The 15,540-nt window shown below is 39.8% G+C and overlaps 1 protein-coding gene across 3 annotated transcripts in view; it reads right to left on the bottom strand.

The window, feature by feature from the left end:
- Positions 1 to 15,290, bottom strand: part of Ppp1r12a (protein phosphatase 1 regulatory subunit 12A) — a 111,406-nt gene extending 96,116 nt beyond the window's left edge. For 2 of the 3 annotated variants that reach the window (XM_031349699.1, XM_031349700.1), the window contains exon 1: positions 14,769 to 15,289. In XM_031349699.1, coding sequence (XP_031205559.1) covers positions 14,769 to 15,005 — 237 coding nt within the window. In that variant the 5' untranslated portion in view covers positions 15,006 to 15,289. Of the gene's footprint in view, positions 1 to 14,768 lie in introns of all 3 variants that reach the window. The other variant, XM_031349701.1, reaches the window with a different exon arrangement.
- Positions 15,291 to 15,540: the final 250 nt, after the last annotated feature.

The raw sequence follows: 15,540 nt of genomic DNA, 5'->3' as shown, positions 1-15,540 counted from the left end.
TTTTTTTTTTTTTTTTTTTTTTTGAAACAGGGTTTCTCTGCATAACCTTGGCTGTCCTGGAACTACTTCTATCGACCAGGCTGGCCTCAAACTCAGAGATATGCGTGTGCCTGCCTCTGCCTCCCAAGTGCTGGAATTAATCGTCATCATTATAATCTTAAAGCTCCTCATCCTATTCACTAGCAGTAAAACCATACTTTCTTCAACGTATCTAGCTTCCAGCAGTCAGTGACCTGTCTGTCTCTATAGATCTGTCTACTGGAGACACTTCACATAATGAAATCTTACAGCATGTGGTCTCTCATGACTGACTGGTTTCCTTCATTCAGTAGTTTTAGAAATGTATTTAGTATTTATCAGTATCCTATTCATCTTATTGCTTCTGATTCTAGCAACAAAATAAAGCCCTTTATCCATTTACTAGCTGATAAAGATTTGTAGTCTACATTTTGACTATTATGAGTAACACTGCTCTAAATATTACATGTTTATGTTTTTATGTGGCTATGCTTTCAATCAAAAGATATATATGTAGTGCAGAATTGCTAGGCCATATGCAGAAATGAGATTGTGTCAAAAACGGGCTGCAAAGATGGCTCAGTGGGAAGTCATGCAAGCCTTATGGCTTGAGTCTGATTCCCTCAACCCACAGTAGGCAAGAGCTGACTGACTGCCCATGACTGTCCTTCATACCGGCTTCAGTCTGCACACATTCTTTCTCTCTCACACACACAAATAAAAATTTAATAATTAAAAAGTGGCTACATGGCTTACATGACTGCCAACAGAGTAGCAGGGTTTCAGCTTACATATCTAGGCAACATGTTCTTTCTTTATTCCAGCCATCCTAAAGACTGTGAAATGGGTGTATCTATCTTACTGTGGTTTTGACTTGCATTTTCCTGAAGCCTAAGCAACATCCATTTGATTGACCAGACATAATACTACTGTTGGAATCTGTTTTACTGAAAAAAAAAAAAAAAAGAAATATATCTTTGTCTGGAACTGTGTTTTATATCAACTTAACACAAGCTAGTGTCGTTTGGGAAGAAGAACTCTTAACTGAGGAATAAGACTGGCCAACAGGCAATTCTATAGTACATTTTCTTAATCAATGATAAACATGAGAGGGCCCAAGCCATTCTGGGTGGTGCCACCTCTTCTCAGCAGGTGGCCCTGAGTATTGTAAGAAGGTCGACTGAGCAAGTTTAAGAAGCAGCATTTATTTCTCCAAGGCTTCTGCTTCAGTTACTGCTGTCCTGGCTGCCACTGAAGATTAAAAAAAAAAAAAGATGGATAATGTTAAAAGGAGAACAGATGTTCTGAAAAGAGTTGGAACTAAAGTAATGAATGAAACAAGAAAATTGGACAAAATAGTCTTAAAAACATTCATCCTTAAAAAGTAGATCAGAAGATTCTAAGGCTTATGTCTGCAAGTCAGGATTCTTGATCCAGAGACAATGGCCCCGATGGGATGGAGCTGGAAGGCTTCGTTGAGAGTAACTGGAATGAAACTGTGGACAGCTTCGATGACATGAATCTCTCAGAATCCCTCCTCCATGGTATTTATGCCTATGGTTTTGAGAAGCCCTCTGCCATCCAGCAGTGAGCTATTCTTTCTTGTATCAAGGGTTATGATGTGATTGCTCAAGACCAGTCTGGGACTGGGAAAACAGCTACATTTGCCATATCAATTCTGCAGCAGATTGAATTAGATCTAAAGGCCACAAAGACTGGTTCTGGCACCCACTCGTGAATTGGCTCAGCAGATACAAAAGATGGTTATGGCATTAGGAGACTACATGGGTGGGTGCCTCTTGTCATTACGGCATTAGGAGACTACATGGGTGCCTCTTGTCATGCCTGTATTGGGGGCACCAATGTACATGCTGAAGTGTAGAAGCTGCAAATGGAAGCTCCCCATATCATCGTGGGTCCCCCTGGCCAGGTGTTTGATATGCTTAACTGGAGATACCTGTCCCCCAAATACATCAAGATGTTTGTACTGGACGAATCAGATGAAATGTTAAGCCATGGGTTCAAGGATCAGATCTACGATATATTCCAAAAGCTGAATAGTAATACACAGGTAGTTTTGTTGTCTGCTACAATGCCTTCTGATGTCACTGTTTCTGCCATGCATGGAGATATGGACCAAAAGGAACCAGATGTGATCATGAGGGAGTTCCAGTCTGGCTCTAACAGAGTATTAATTACCACTGACCTGTTGGCCAGAGGCATTGATGTGCAGCAGGTCTCCTTAGTCATCAATTACGACCTTCCCACCAACAGGGAAAACTACATCCACAGAATTGGTTGAGATGGTCAGTTTGGCCATAAGGGTGTGGCTATTAACATGGTGACAGAAGAAGACAAGAGGACTCTTCAAGACATTGAGACTTTCTACAACACCTCCATTGAAGAGATGCCCCTCAACGTTGCTGACCTCATTTGAGGGGCTGTCCTGCTACCTGGCTCTAGCCCAGGGTTCAGTCCTGGGGGTGCCGAGGGACAGCTGGAGGGGGGGAGGGAAGGGAGCCAAGGAATGGACATTTTGTTTTTTTTGATTGATTGTTTTGTTTCAGTTTTTTTTTTCTCTCTCTCTCTTTGAATAAATATCACTTTTTGAGGCAAAAAAAAAAAAAAAAAAAAAAAAAAAAAAAAAAAAAAAAAAAAAAGAAAAAAAAGAAAAAAAAAAGAAAAGAAAAGTGGATCAGAAAGAAAATGAACAAGAACTCTGAGAACAAACCAGAGGAAACAGGTTCAAAAGTGTTTAAGATATAAATTAATAAATTATCACTCAAATAGTTTTTTTGATATTCTGGGCTAAGTCTTTTTTTTTAAATCTAACCCTGTATGTTTTCAGTTACTAAACTATTATCATTTGTTAACAAATACCAATCAATAGCACACTGAACGCTGGGTAAGAGATTAGTATAGTGTCAAACACAAGATGATCTAGACATTTAGTGCATGGTGTTAACTTCTAATTTAAATGGATAATGGCATTATACCAATGCAGATTATACTAACATTTTTAATAACATGTATTTCAAAGTAAGTCTTTTTAAAAATGATGTACTTGTAAAATTAATTAATTATTAATTCCACATGTGAGCCTGGGGTCTGCAGAAGTCAAGAAGAGGGCACTGAACCCTGGGACTGGAGTTACAGACAGCTGTGTATTGTCATGTAGGTCCCGAGAATTGCACCCTGATGCTCTGAAGAGTAGCCATCTCCTCAGTCCCCTAGAATTAAATCTATGTAAAGAAGTGACTCAGGTATGTGGCTGTGGGTAAAAGCACTTGCCATGCAAATGTGAAGTTTTGAGTCAGAATCCCCAGAACCCATATAAAAGCCAGCTGTGTAACATGAACCTCTGAAATACCAATGCTCCTAAGAGGATCTGACAGGCAGAGACAAGAGAATCCCTGGAAACTCAACGGCCAGATTAGCTTGGCATGTCAGTAGAAAAGTAAGAGTTGCCATCTCAAACAAAGTGGAAGGCAAGCATTGACATCTAGAGCTATCCTATGACTTCTATACCTACATTTGGGCATGTGTGTGTGCATGCGCATGCAATGTACTGACACGCACTGACATGCACTGACACACACACACACACACACAAAAGAAAAAAAGAAAAGTGGGTAAGAAAGAATTCTTTTATTCTTTCTCTCCCAACTACTTCTCTGAGTGAATAAAACTTTCATAACATTTTTCTGGAATCAATCCAACGAATATAAGAGTTAAGATGAACAAAAGTATAATATTTTTTTTCATGCTATACCATGAAAAAGTGGAAATGATACTTAACATTCATCAATTTAGAAAAATAAATTCAGATGCACAAAGCAAAATTCCATATAGCCATTAAAGGTAAACTGAATATTAATGCTGATTAACAAAGATGTGTAATTTTTAAAATAGGTTATATATCAGAAAACTAAGTATGATCCCATTTATAGATAATCACATAATTGTATTAACATGACTTTACTAGACTTTGAAGAGGTGGAATGTTTAGCACTAAACATCTATTTTTTTCTATGCTGTTTTAATTACCTAAACACTTCTATTTGCAATAATATGCATATGTAACAACAAGTACAAACATAAACCATGTTGATAATAAAAAGGAGAGAGAAAGACTGAGACAGGAGGATCAGGATTTATTTCAAGGCCAGCCTGGACTACATGAAACCTTGTTTCAAAAGCAAATTAAAACAAAACAAAATAACAGAGGCACTGAAATCTTAATGATGGCTTATGGCTTCTCATATCCAAGATAAATACAGTGAGCTTAGACATTTTAATGTGAAAAATGATGGTTGAAAAGATTAAGTTGCAATAGGCATTTTTAAAGGAAAAGACAGAAGCTACATTTTTGTTTAGACTTCCCAATGTACTTTGGAAGGATACAGAAATATGTCATCTGTTTAAAAATGTTAAGAAAACTATACAGATTAATTAACATGCCTTAACAAAATATAGCATCCAAATCTGGGTACACCAGCATCAAAACTTTGTTTAGGAACAAAACCATATATATACAAATATTCAAACTGTCAGATGTAATACTGACTTGTTGCATGGAAAACCTAGGATACAGACAAGAGAAGATAGTATATTCATTATAAATTCTGAAACAGCTTACATCCAGTGGGGGCAAAATGTGCAAAGAGTTAACTAAACTCTCTCTGAGGGTCTCTTAATGATCCCATTCTAATTTAAAATAAGCTTTGTAGTCTGTACCATAAGATGGAACTCATGCCTCGCTTCACTAACAGGCCCAGGAATCCATGGACAGATAGATAATAGGTCATAGGCCACAGGGAAAAACCCAATATTAGTATCATACTAAATGGACATTGAATTAAATAGCTCCCAAAGTTCTTATCTTTATACCAGAAAATTAGTACATCTCTCAACTCTTCGTTTTGCAATGACGGCAATCAACCTAGAAACCCCACAACTAGTCAAAGTGCAGGGATAAGAGATTATGGTAGGACATCTGTATCAGACTTCCTCCTCCCAAGGCTCAGAAGAGAAAAATGTTATTTCATGACATGATAAGACGGTTGCACACAAGAACTCACGGAAGCTAGAGAGGGGGTCACCAAGTCCCACTTCTAGCTAAGAGCTGGAGACAACTGATAGCTGCTTGAGGAGAAAGGATCAGGTTGTTTGCTTGTTAGGGATGAAGCCCCATATCTACATGCATCCTGGCAGCACTAAGTGGGCTTGGTGGATTTAAAAAACAAAATACATGAACTTGGCAGGGAACAGGAATAGCAGAATGAGAGAAGCTGGAAGGAGGAAGATGGGGGGATGCATTTGATCAAAATACTTTATGTGCATGTATAAAATTCTCAAGTGATAACGATTTTTAAATAAGCTTTATAAAAATATGTAGTTATTGATACCATTATTATCACAATCTATCTAATTCACTAGATACAACTCTAAATGATCAACATTTTATAATGTAACTTTCGTGCATACGCTTCACTACAGAGGATATTCATAAAAATGTTCTAGAGCTGATGCTCCTTGAATTCAATAAATGTTCCGAAGCACAGATATTTCCACACATAAATATATGTGTGTGTGTATGTATGCAATACATCAACATAAAAGTGATTTGTAAATGTGTATGTGTACTTGTGTATTATTTTATGAAGAAATACTTTCCTTCATGGCTAGCAAACTTTAAGAAGGCATTTAATTCACACCTCATCAAATCCAATCTTTTATTATCAAATACTGCAGAAAGTTAACAGTTTTGTACAATCTTAAATTCTTTCAGGAGACCATGTTAAACCAAAGAGCAATCAGATCAATATGAAGTAATATTCAAGCTAAAGCTTTCTGTTAGGTAAGGCTCTGTCCACAGACTCTCTCTTTCTCAAGCACACAACTCACTCAAATAGATTAAAAAGGTGACAGCTGAGCAATGCTTTCACTGCTTTCCATGGTTTCTAGCGAATGTCATTTCAGAAATGCCTATATGACACATGACAACGTGGAATGTCTCCACCCATGAAAGAACATTTGAGTCAGGCAGGCACCGAGGGTAGTAATACAGAAGTGAAGCCTGCCTTTTTATGGCTAGCTAGCTCAACAATGAAAAGATAAGCACCCAAAATACTAGTGAGGTCCAAAAATTCAGGCATATGAGGATCCATAATGAAAACATTCAGAAAAGACTCTGTAATTAGAATCACTACAATGTATATATTACTTTTATTGCTATGCTACCAAGAAATCCTTTCCTAAATAAATATAAAGGATTTATTAAAAGGTATTCATTTTTAAACTAGATTACATAAACTTGGCAAAATTCTACTTGTATTAGTAATCAGTAATATATTCCACTTTTAAAGTAAATCTAAAATATAGATATTATACTATAATAATGGATCCTTAAACATAAGTTGTTGGCATATGCTTTTCTGATCCTTTTTTTTTTTTTTGTTTTTTTGACAGGGGCTCACACTGTAGCTCCAATTGTCCTGGAACTCACTATGTAGACTGGGCTAGGCTCAAACTCACAGAGCTGGGCCTGCCTCTGCTTCCCAATTGCTGGGATTAATGGTATATGTCACTACACCTTGCCCCTGATATAGTTTTAATCCTGCAAATCTTGATATAGCTGCCAACACAACTTATCAGTTCATTTTCTATGAACTCTACTGTTAAAAATTACAATATTCAGGTTTTTAAAAAATTAAGACACTGCATCTACTGAAATAAAATGAAGACAAAGAAGAATTAAGAGAAAGAACCAATTCAGGATATGTTAAAGGTTTTCTATTTTGTCTGAAGATAAGATATATTTTTAATAACAGGTAGTCTATAAATGCTAAACATATGGTTAGAACATGCAAAGCATCAGTGTTCTGGGGGAGGCAACAGGGGTCTGTTCTTGTTGTGTTTGTTTGTTTCTTTGTTTTTTGGAGGGGAAACTGGGAAAGGAGAAATTTACATGTAAATAAAGAAAATATCTAGCCGGGCGGTGGTGGCGCAAGTCTTTAATCCCAGCATTTGGGAGGCAGAGGCAGATGGATCTCTGAGTTCGAGGCCAGCCTGGTTTACAGAGTGAGTTCCAGGACAGCCGAGGTGACACAGAGAAACCCTGTCTCGGAAAAAAACCAAAAAAAAAAGAAAGAAAGAAAGAAAGAAAGAAAATATCTAATAATAAAAAAAAAAGAATCGGTGTTCTTCAGTGGTCAAAACTGTTCATTCTTTGTGCTTGGGGCTGTGCTTTAAAAATAATCTGGAAAATACTTTCCAGAGGATAACAACAAGCACAAAGACATATGGAAACATAAATATGGACCCAACGGTCCGCAACAGCTTTTACCAGCCCCCTAAATCCCTTCAGATAAGCTTCTTCTTGTTTCCTATTATGTATCCAAGAGACACGGTGCTTAAACTTTGATATAGAATGCCACCATCTGTACTCTACCATGCCCTATTAAAAGCAGGACACAGGGCAGTGTTATGGGATCTGTTCATCCTTAGCTACAACTGTACTTTCACCAAAGCACAAAGAGCATCTGTTGTCATTCTTGATAATTCTATACACTGACGTGGGAATCTCAACTGCCCTTTATTTTGATGCTACATCCTTCTGTTGTTAAAGCATCCCATTACTTTATGAAATGGTACCAGATGATCAAAACACCTTGTTTTAAATTTGCTGATGGAGCAAAACAAAAATACAGATTTTGTTCTTTTAGTGACTGAAGTAAATATGTTTATACAAATAGAATCAATTTTGAGCAATAAGTAAATCACATTTTACATTTTTATCAAAATGAAAAAAAATCCTTTCATCTTTTTCAAAATAAGACCAGAATTGTAACTCAGCTATACTTCGTAATTTGTGGATATTCTTATTAATAAAAGGCTCCCAACTAAAGTCAAGAATGATTAACAACTTACAAACTCACTTTACCAATTCAGAAACAACTTTAGATAACATTATTAGCATTTTGTGTACTATCCCATGTCCTGCTTACAAATATCAATGATCACTGTACACAAAACAAATTGAAGTAATTATACTGCAGAGTGGAGACGAGTTAAGATTATTTTTCTTTTGACACAGGACCTTACTCTGTAGTCCCGAAACTCAAGAGATCCACCTGCCTCTGCCTCCCATTGTGCTAAGATTAAAGCTAGCCCTGCATCCATGCCCAGCTGTGACTGTCTTAACATCTCAAATGAGAGCTCCCTATAGTTTATAGCCAAGAACCGAATATACACTTAGGTGTACAAATCACTCTAAACAAATACATAGCAAATGTAGTGATATAAACTGTCACTAGTAGAAAAATGAAAAAGAAAACTAAATTCTATATTCTGAAAAAAAAGGAGTATTTTTGTAGTAACTTCCTTTGTAAATTAAAAAAAAATAGAATCAAGTATACTTTATGGTCAGAAAAAATCTTAGCACTTCCTAAAATTTAGAATAATTTTGAATTCTAGAATAATTTAAACATATTACTATTGCATTTTAATTATCATAAAAAGATCTCAAGTGTTAGTTAAAACAAAAATAGATTAAGAAAAAATATCTGTTCATGTTTTTTCATTTAGCTGATTTACAGGGAAAACTCTCAAATAATAATCATCAATACAATCACTGAAATATTTAAAAATGGTTTTCTTCTTCAGACTTAAATTAGGGTACTAGGCATGGTGGTATGCCTTTACTCCCAGCTCAGGAGGCAGAAGCAGAAGCAGGAGAATCTGTGTGTCTGAGGTGGGCTGGAGATCTAAGCTTAGGCTCTAGACTCAGACTGCTTTAGGATTGTCATTCACTGTAACTCACTGTGTTGTCAACCTTGAACACAGGAAGGAAGGAAGCTGTGAGAATTTAAAGTGACACTGTTTCTAAAGCACTGCTCCTCAATAAAACACTGCTAAGTCATGGCTACTGCAGTCAGCCCTAACTTAGAGTAACCGTGAAGGAACTGTTAGACGTTGTCTTCTCCTGTGAAGAGAACATCAGCATGTTAACACTCTATCTCTTCACTGTGATTATAGAAAGTGATACACTTTTTAAAGAAAGGTATAAGAAAAGATGGCTATTTTTAAACAGACTCCAAAGCAAGGAAAACAGCACCTTTAGAACATGTCAGGAAATAACACTCTATAGGAGGAATAAAATGTTTTGTCCTTATGTCCAACAAAGGTTTCTAAAAGCCGTTACTTCGAAACCATTTAGATTTTTAAACATGTTTTCTTTTCCTGAGCATGGGAAACATGGTAAGAGAGGGATAGCCCAAGTTTCCTCTGGGCTACCCAGTGCTGCTTCTACCTGCCTCCATGAGAAAATGCTCAGTCAACAGCTTGCAATCACACTGAAGTTAAAGCTCATGAAAGACAGTCTTGGTTATGACACTTCAAAGTCAGACCACAAAACTGTTGCCAGGAAGCACAGAGCCAGCAACTGCAGAGAAGGCAATCTACGAGCAGCAGTGCAGGCGCTCTGCTGGACCAGCACACCCCATATATGGCTACACTGCCCATTTACTGTGGGAAATAAGGAACCAGTTGTGGGCTTGGAGATTGTTTAAAAAATTTAAAAATGGATTCTGGATGATTTCAATAAAAAACTCCATGAGTCATTAGCATGAAGTACCACAGCTTTTCTAAAGTAAAGCATACAGAAAAAACAATTTCCTGTACATTTTTAACACAAATTTTAATACTTTTATAACTAATCCAATAGGTGTTTCAAAAACTATAACATCTCAAGACAAAAATAAAACAGGTAAAAGTTAAAAGCTGAAAATGCATTCACTTTAAAATAGATTGCTCATAGAAAGCACCTGGATTATTCTGCAACAAGGAACTCAAAATTAACTGCTTCTGATGTCGCTAATGCTTTGCTTCTTAAGGAACAACTACACTACACTATTCCTACATTTTACACAGATCCTTTCAATGGGTCCCTTACAAGTCCATACAACTTGGATTTAAGAGCACAATGATTTAATATTCAGGTTATCTACAAGTCTGTCTAGCTGGAAACAGAGGGAGGGTATTACTGTAAAATTACAAAGGAACACTGACCATTTAACCTTGGATTTCACCATAGGGTCTACCTCAGGTTCTTATGTTAATGGAATGCATTTTCTAGCACTTAACCAAAACTTGAAGCAGATTTAGGACTTTTTAATAGAAGGGGACGCTACTTAGAAATACTTTAAATACCAATTAAAGAAATGTACCAAACATCTACTTCCAAGTTTTTCACTTGTTTCACAAAAACACAGGTTCTATAATATTGGACCAGTATTCTAAATATCTGGACATGCAGGCTTCAAATATGTATACAAATAACCATGAAACTTATTTATACAAAGAAATAAAACAATTCAATAAAAATGCTAGTGAGTCAGGCCCTGGAAACAAATATGTGGAAGAATGGTCCTGAGTCGTGTAGTTTGGAAAAGTGAGCTTCTAGATACTATTAGTCAGAAGTGTTTTAAACAAAGCCAGCCAGAGCATGCGTATACCGAGTACTGAGTGCCCCAGAGGAGCACATGTGTCTCTGCTACCTCACCTATCCAGGCTCAAAGCCGTTGGCAGTTGGATGAAACCTTACAGGAATCTGAGCTGGTAAAGAAAGGAAGGGTATTTTAGCAGAGGAAAAGAAACAACTAAAAGAATAGAAATAGAAAAGTGAAGATCTAGATCCAATGGCACCAGTTCCACAGTTACGAAGTATAAGCTAATGACAGGGAGTTTTAAACCTGCATTGAGGAGGTTTAAACAACACAACACAGGATTGCTAAGATTTTTATAAAATCCACATGCACCCCAGACTGAAACATACGTGCATGCATGCATGCATACATAACATCTATAAAGATGGAAAGGCAAATTGTTAGTATAATACAAGGAACAGGTTGATAATCAAAGGAGCAAAGAAAAGAAGGAATACAAAAGTAATCCTGAAGAAAAGCCAGGTGACTGAGTGGACATCTAGCCACAGGGACAATGAATGAAGTAACTGAAATGTTTAACTTCTTCTTGACATTGATGACATTCTTAACAGAATAGAGGTGTCAATGAAAAGATAGTGCTCAGTGAGGAACAATGTTTTAGTCGGAACTTTAGGGTGAAATTCACGATGATTTAAAACTAAATGAATATTCCAATTACATAAAAAGGATTCTATTCAATCTCAAGACAGGAAAAATAGTTAACAAATAAATGATAAAACAGATTATAAAACTCAGTTACAATTACAAAAAAATTTCTGAACAGTAAAGATTCCTTAAAGAAATGTTTTGTGGCCGGGTGGTGGTGGCACATGTCTTTAACCCCAGCACCTGGGAGGCAGAGGCAGGTGGATTTCTGAGTTCGAGGCCAGCCTGGTCTACAGAGTGAGTTCTAGGACAGCCAGGGCGACGCAGAGAAACCCTGTCTTGAAAAAACCAAAAAAAAAAAAAAAAGTTAGCCTATGGCAAAAAGAACTAGATCTGAATATACATGACTACTTAAAGATATATACTTTTAACTAAAGATTACATTATATCATTATATTACATTCTACATAAATAAGCTGGTTGCTGTAGAAGAACGGGAATTGAAAATTCACTTGAAAACCATTGGCATGGAGGAAAAAGTTAAGATTGTGAGGTTAAGATCAAAAAGCTAAACTCCAACTTGCCACTCTGGCATTGTAGGCATGCTGGTAAGGACCAGCCAAAGGCATTCTATCCATAGCCTATAAATCTTGACGGTGTTTACTAAGCATGCTAACATACAAGCATCACATGCTATAAGTAAAACTCTGCAGGTGAGTAACTACCAACTAGCAAAACTGAAACTGTACTCCGGACCTTAGGCTTAGAAAAATCAGAGAGCGTATGGTATCCTACACTTGGAAGAAGAGAAGAGTAGTCTGGAGACCAAGACACAAGTTTGCTTTCTCTTCATATGGGCAGCATTTCTATGCGAAGGGATGAAGAGCAGTAGCTGGGTTTTCAAAGCTCATGCAGCCAGCAGATAACCCTTTAAGCACAGACTACCTGTATTACAAAAGTAAGGAAAACAGCAGGGTGCTAACTGGGATGTGAACCACACAGGCCATTCCACCCCGGCAGAAGGTAAGGGAGTATGCAAACAGACTAAAGACAAATTACACTGGTAAATATTGTAGCTATTTTATGATCTTTTGAGACTATTAAAATATTTAAAGACCAGTCACCAAATCAGTCATTTTACTGTTAGCTAATAGAGACAAACACATTTGTCACTGGAGAGACTTCTGAAAAGCTTAAGCTCCCACGAAGAGGAGGAGAGGGGTTCCATTCCTCACCTTCACTAACTGGTGTCCCCAATTTGCCCAAAGTGAAGTCCTTGTCTTCAGAGTCACAATGGGAAACAAGTATGAGATAAGTAAGAGCAATAGAGAAAACACAATAAACATTTCAATGTTGCTTTTTAAAAACAGTTTATTTAACATACATTGGAGTTCTGCCTGCATGTATGCCTGTGCGAGGGCATTGGATCCTCTGCAACTGGAGTTACAGTTGTGAGCTGCCATGTGGGTGCTGGGAATGGAAACCAGGTTGTCTGGAAGGGTGGCCACTGCTCTTAACCACTGAGCCATCTATCCAGCCCCACTATGCTTCATCTTTTAAGGACTTTGGCTTCATCAATTTAAGGAACATGCTCTATGCCAACCACAAATAAAATGGCTTTATACAAATGGCATAAACTTAGAAACATCTCCTTACATGCCTGTCAACTCAAACAAAATAGGAAATCATAGAGACTATACCTACATTCACTAAACCACTGAATTCAGTTAATCAAGAAGATACCATTAAGTCTGGGTTCTTTAAATAAGTAAAAACTGATAAGCACAAGATTTAAAAGCCAATTTCATGTCTTGTAAACTATCTAAACTAGCCAATACAATTCTCTACAGGGAAGAAACTTTACATTTCTACTTAGCAATTTGAAAAAACATACTGATATAAACCACTATCTAATTATTCTGACATACAGTAAGTGTGTCTCAGAACCAATTTCTCACTTAAACTTGCCAAGGACATGTGAAAAAATACTTGATTATTTTTTAATTTTATATGATAACATTTTTTAATGTGAAGTTGATTTCCTTCTCAAAACCAGGTTTTCAGATCTAGAGTTATAATGTGCCTTAAGTTTTAAGCAAATGAACTTTGCATTACATTAGAGAACCACCCTATATTTTCCCTCGGTGCCATTCTAAATTCCAGATCAGTCCTGCAGATTGTCAGGCACTTCAGTCCTTCCAGTCAGCTTGGTAAACAAAGGCTACGCCAAGCTTGATATGTGAATTTGATTAAATAAAACTTTAAATGGCCATCACTTATTAAAGCAGGAAGCAATAAAAGGAAAATGCCTCCATACCGTGTCTTTTTAAAAGGTATAAAGTTAACAGGCACAAAATAATAAAGTTTAGGTACAAAGTGCGAAAAGTTAGGTACAAAGTGCCTTAGGTTTCAACCTCTGTTTTTAACCACACTGTTATTCAAAATAGAGCTATGCTCTCCCACATAACCAAGAGGAGTCTAAGAGAACGGGAAAAGTCTTTTGCACTGTAAATTTCCTAGTAATTCCAAGTTTCTTAATATGAAAATAGAAAGGATATATGTCACAGCACCTACTACCAACACTTAAAACTTGCTTTTCAAGCAGAACTCTAAGGGTTTTGTTGCTTTTGGCTTGTTAAAGGCAAAGCAACATTATCTCTGGATTGCCAATAGTTTTTCCTTATTTGGCTAACATTGAGAGATCCCAATCGGACTACTATAAGACTTTAACATGCACAAAGCATCCATTTTGAGAAAAGATTGTGATTAGCTTTCTTTTTTCTTCCCCCCGCCCCGCTCCCCACCACCAAAAAAAAAAAAAAAAAAAAATTCAAAGTTTGGCAACCGTCTTTGAGGAGTGTACAGTGTTTATTCTTGTCTTTCCTAGCCCCGGTGTACACACCAGGAACCTGGGCTCAGGGATCTGTGACTGCGATAAACTTCAAGTACAGGAATCCAGACTCCAGTTATGAGGTGGGCAAGCCCACTTGGGAAGGCTTCCTTATCAGATACACTACCAAACCCCTCTCTTTCAGCCACTCCAGATTAGCTAATTACACCCCATTTTCCCCCTCCCCAATGACCAAGAGTAATAAAGGAGAAAACAGGAAATCGTTCGCTCAGGGCACCCGGCTTTAAGGGCTCTCGATCACTATTATCACCCTCCTCATTTGTAATCAAAGTCCTTAAAAAGTACACCAAGACCAATGCCCACCTACAGGCCAAAGGGGTCCATCTGCCCCAAGAGTCCTTACCGCTCCCGGTTAGTGGATTTTTCAACAACCCTACCCCCCACGGTCTATCACTGACACCGGGCCTCGGCACAACCCATTACCCTCCCGCTCGGTTTGACCCAGAGTACTAGACACACGTCCACAAATGGCCCTGGGCACCCCCTCCAAAGAGCACCACAGTCTATTTTGCCCCCCGCCCAGGAAAACCAGCCGGCTCCCAAACCGCACAGGCAGCGGGCGAGCGGCTCCGAAGGGGGCCCGGAGCCCCGCGCCCAGCCTCCCCCGACGGAGCCGCCCCCTCACCCGCAGCAGGGAGTCTCCCGCCATCCCCCGGCCTCAGCCCCGGCGCCGGGCGAGGCCCCGGCGCGAGAACGGCACCGGGGCCCGGGGGTCAGGGTGGGTGAGGGCGGCGGGGCACACAGACCTGGTGCAGGGCGGTGAGTCCGTCCACATTGGCGTAATTGATGTCCGCGCCGCGGTGCAGCAGCTTGAGGACCTCGTCCGTGTCGCCGCTGGAGCAGGCGGCGAGGAAGACGGCGCCATCGTCGAACTTCACCTTGGTCTTCTGGCGCTTCACCACGGGAGGCTCGAGGTCCGTCTCGGAGCCGATCCAGCGCTTCAGCTGCTCGTTCCGCTTCTGCTTCGCGTCCGCCATCTTCATCCCCTCTCCTGCCGCCGGCTCTTCTTATCGCGAGCGGGGGGGAAGGGGGCGGCGGCGGCGGCGGCGAGGGAGGCGAGGGGACGCCGCGGGGGTGTGCGACCGTGTCTGCGAGAGCGGGCCGGAGCCGGGCCGCGAGCCGAGGAGGAGACGCTTGAGACCTCCAGTATCCCACAGAGCACTGGGGCGAGCCCGGCGCAGCGGGCCTGTCTTCCTACCACAGACGCCCTCCCGCCCCCGGCACGGCCGCCCGTCAGCCGCGGCCCGGCGGAGCGTAACTTCGCGAGATCGCGGCCGGGGAGGCGCCCTGCGGCCAGTGCGCATGCGCGCTCCCGCCTCGCTCGGCCCGGCCCAGGAAGAGCGCGGCGGCCGAGTGCGGCGGGGGCGCTACCGGAGGGAAGCGGGTGTGGCTCTGGCTGCGGGGGGGCTGGGCCGCTCTTGGAAGGGAGGAGGCCGGGGAAGGAAGGTTGTCCAGCGGGACCGAGAACTCTGAAGGCTGGCCGTGGGACGGCGAGGCGGTACCGGGTTGACCTGCCTC

The sequence above is a fragment of the Mastomys coucha genome, unplaced genomic scaffold (assembly GCF_008632895.1).
Source record: "Mastomys coucha isolate ucsf_1 unplaced genomic scaffold, UCSF_Mcou_1 pScaffold4, whole genome shotgun sequence".
Lineage (NCBI taxonomy): Eukaryota > Metazoa > Chordata > Mammalia > Rodentia > Muridae > Mastomys > Mastomys coucha.
Note: the sequence above shows the minus strand (reverse complement) of the source record. Positions and strands in the feature narration are given on the sequence as shown.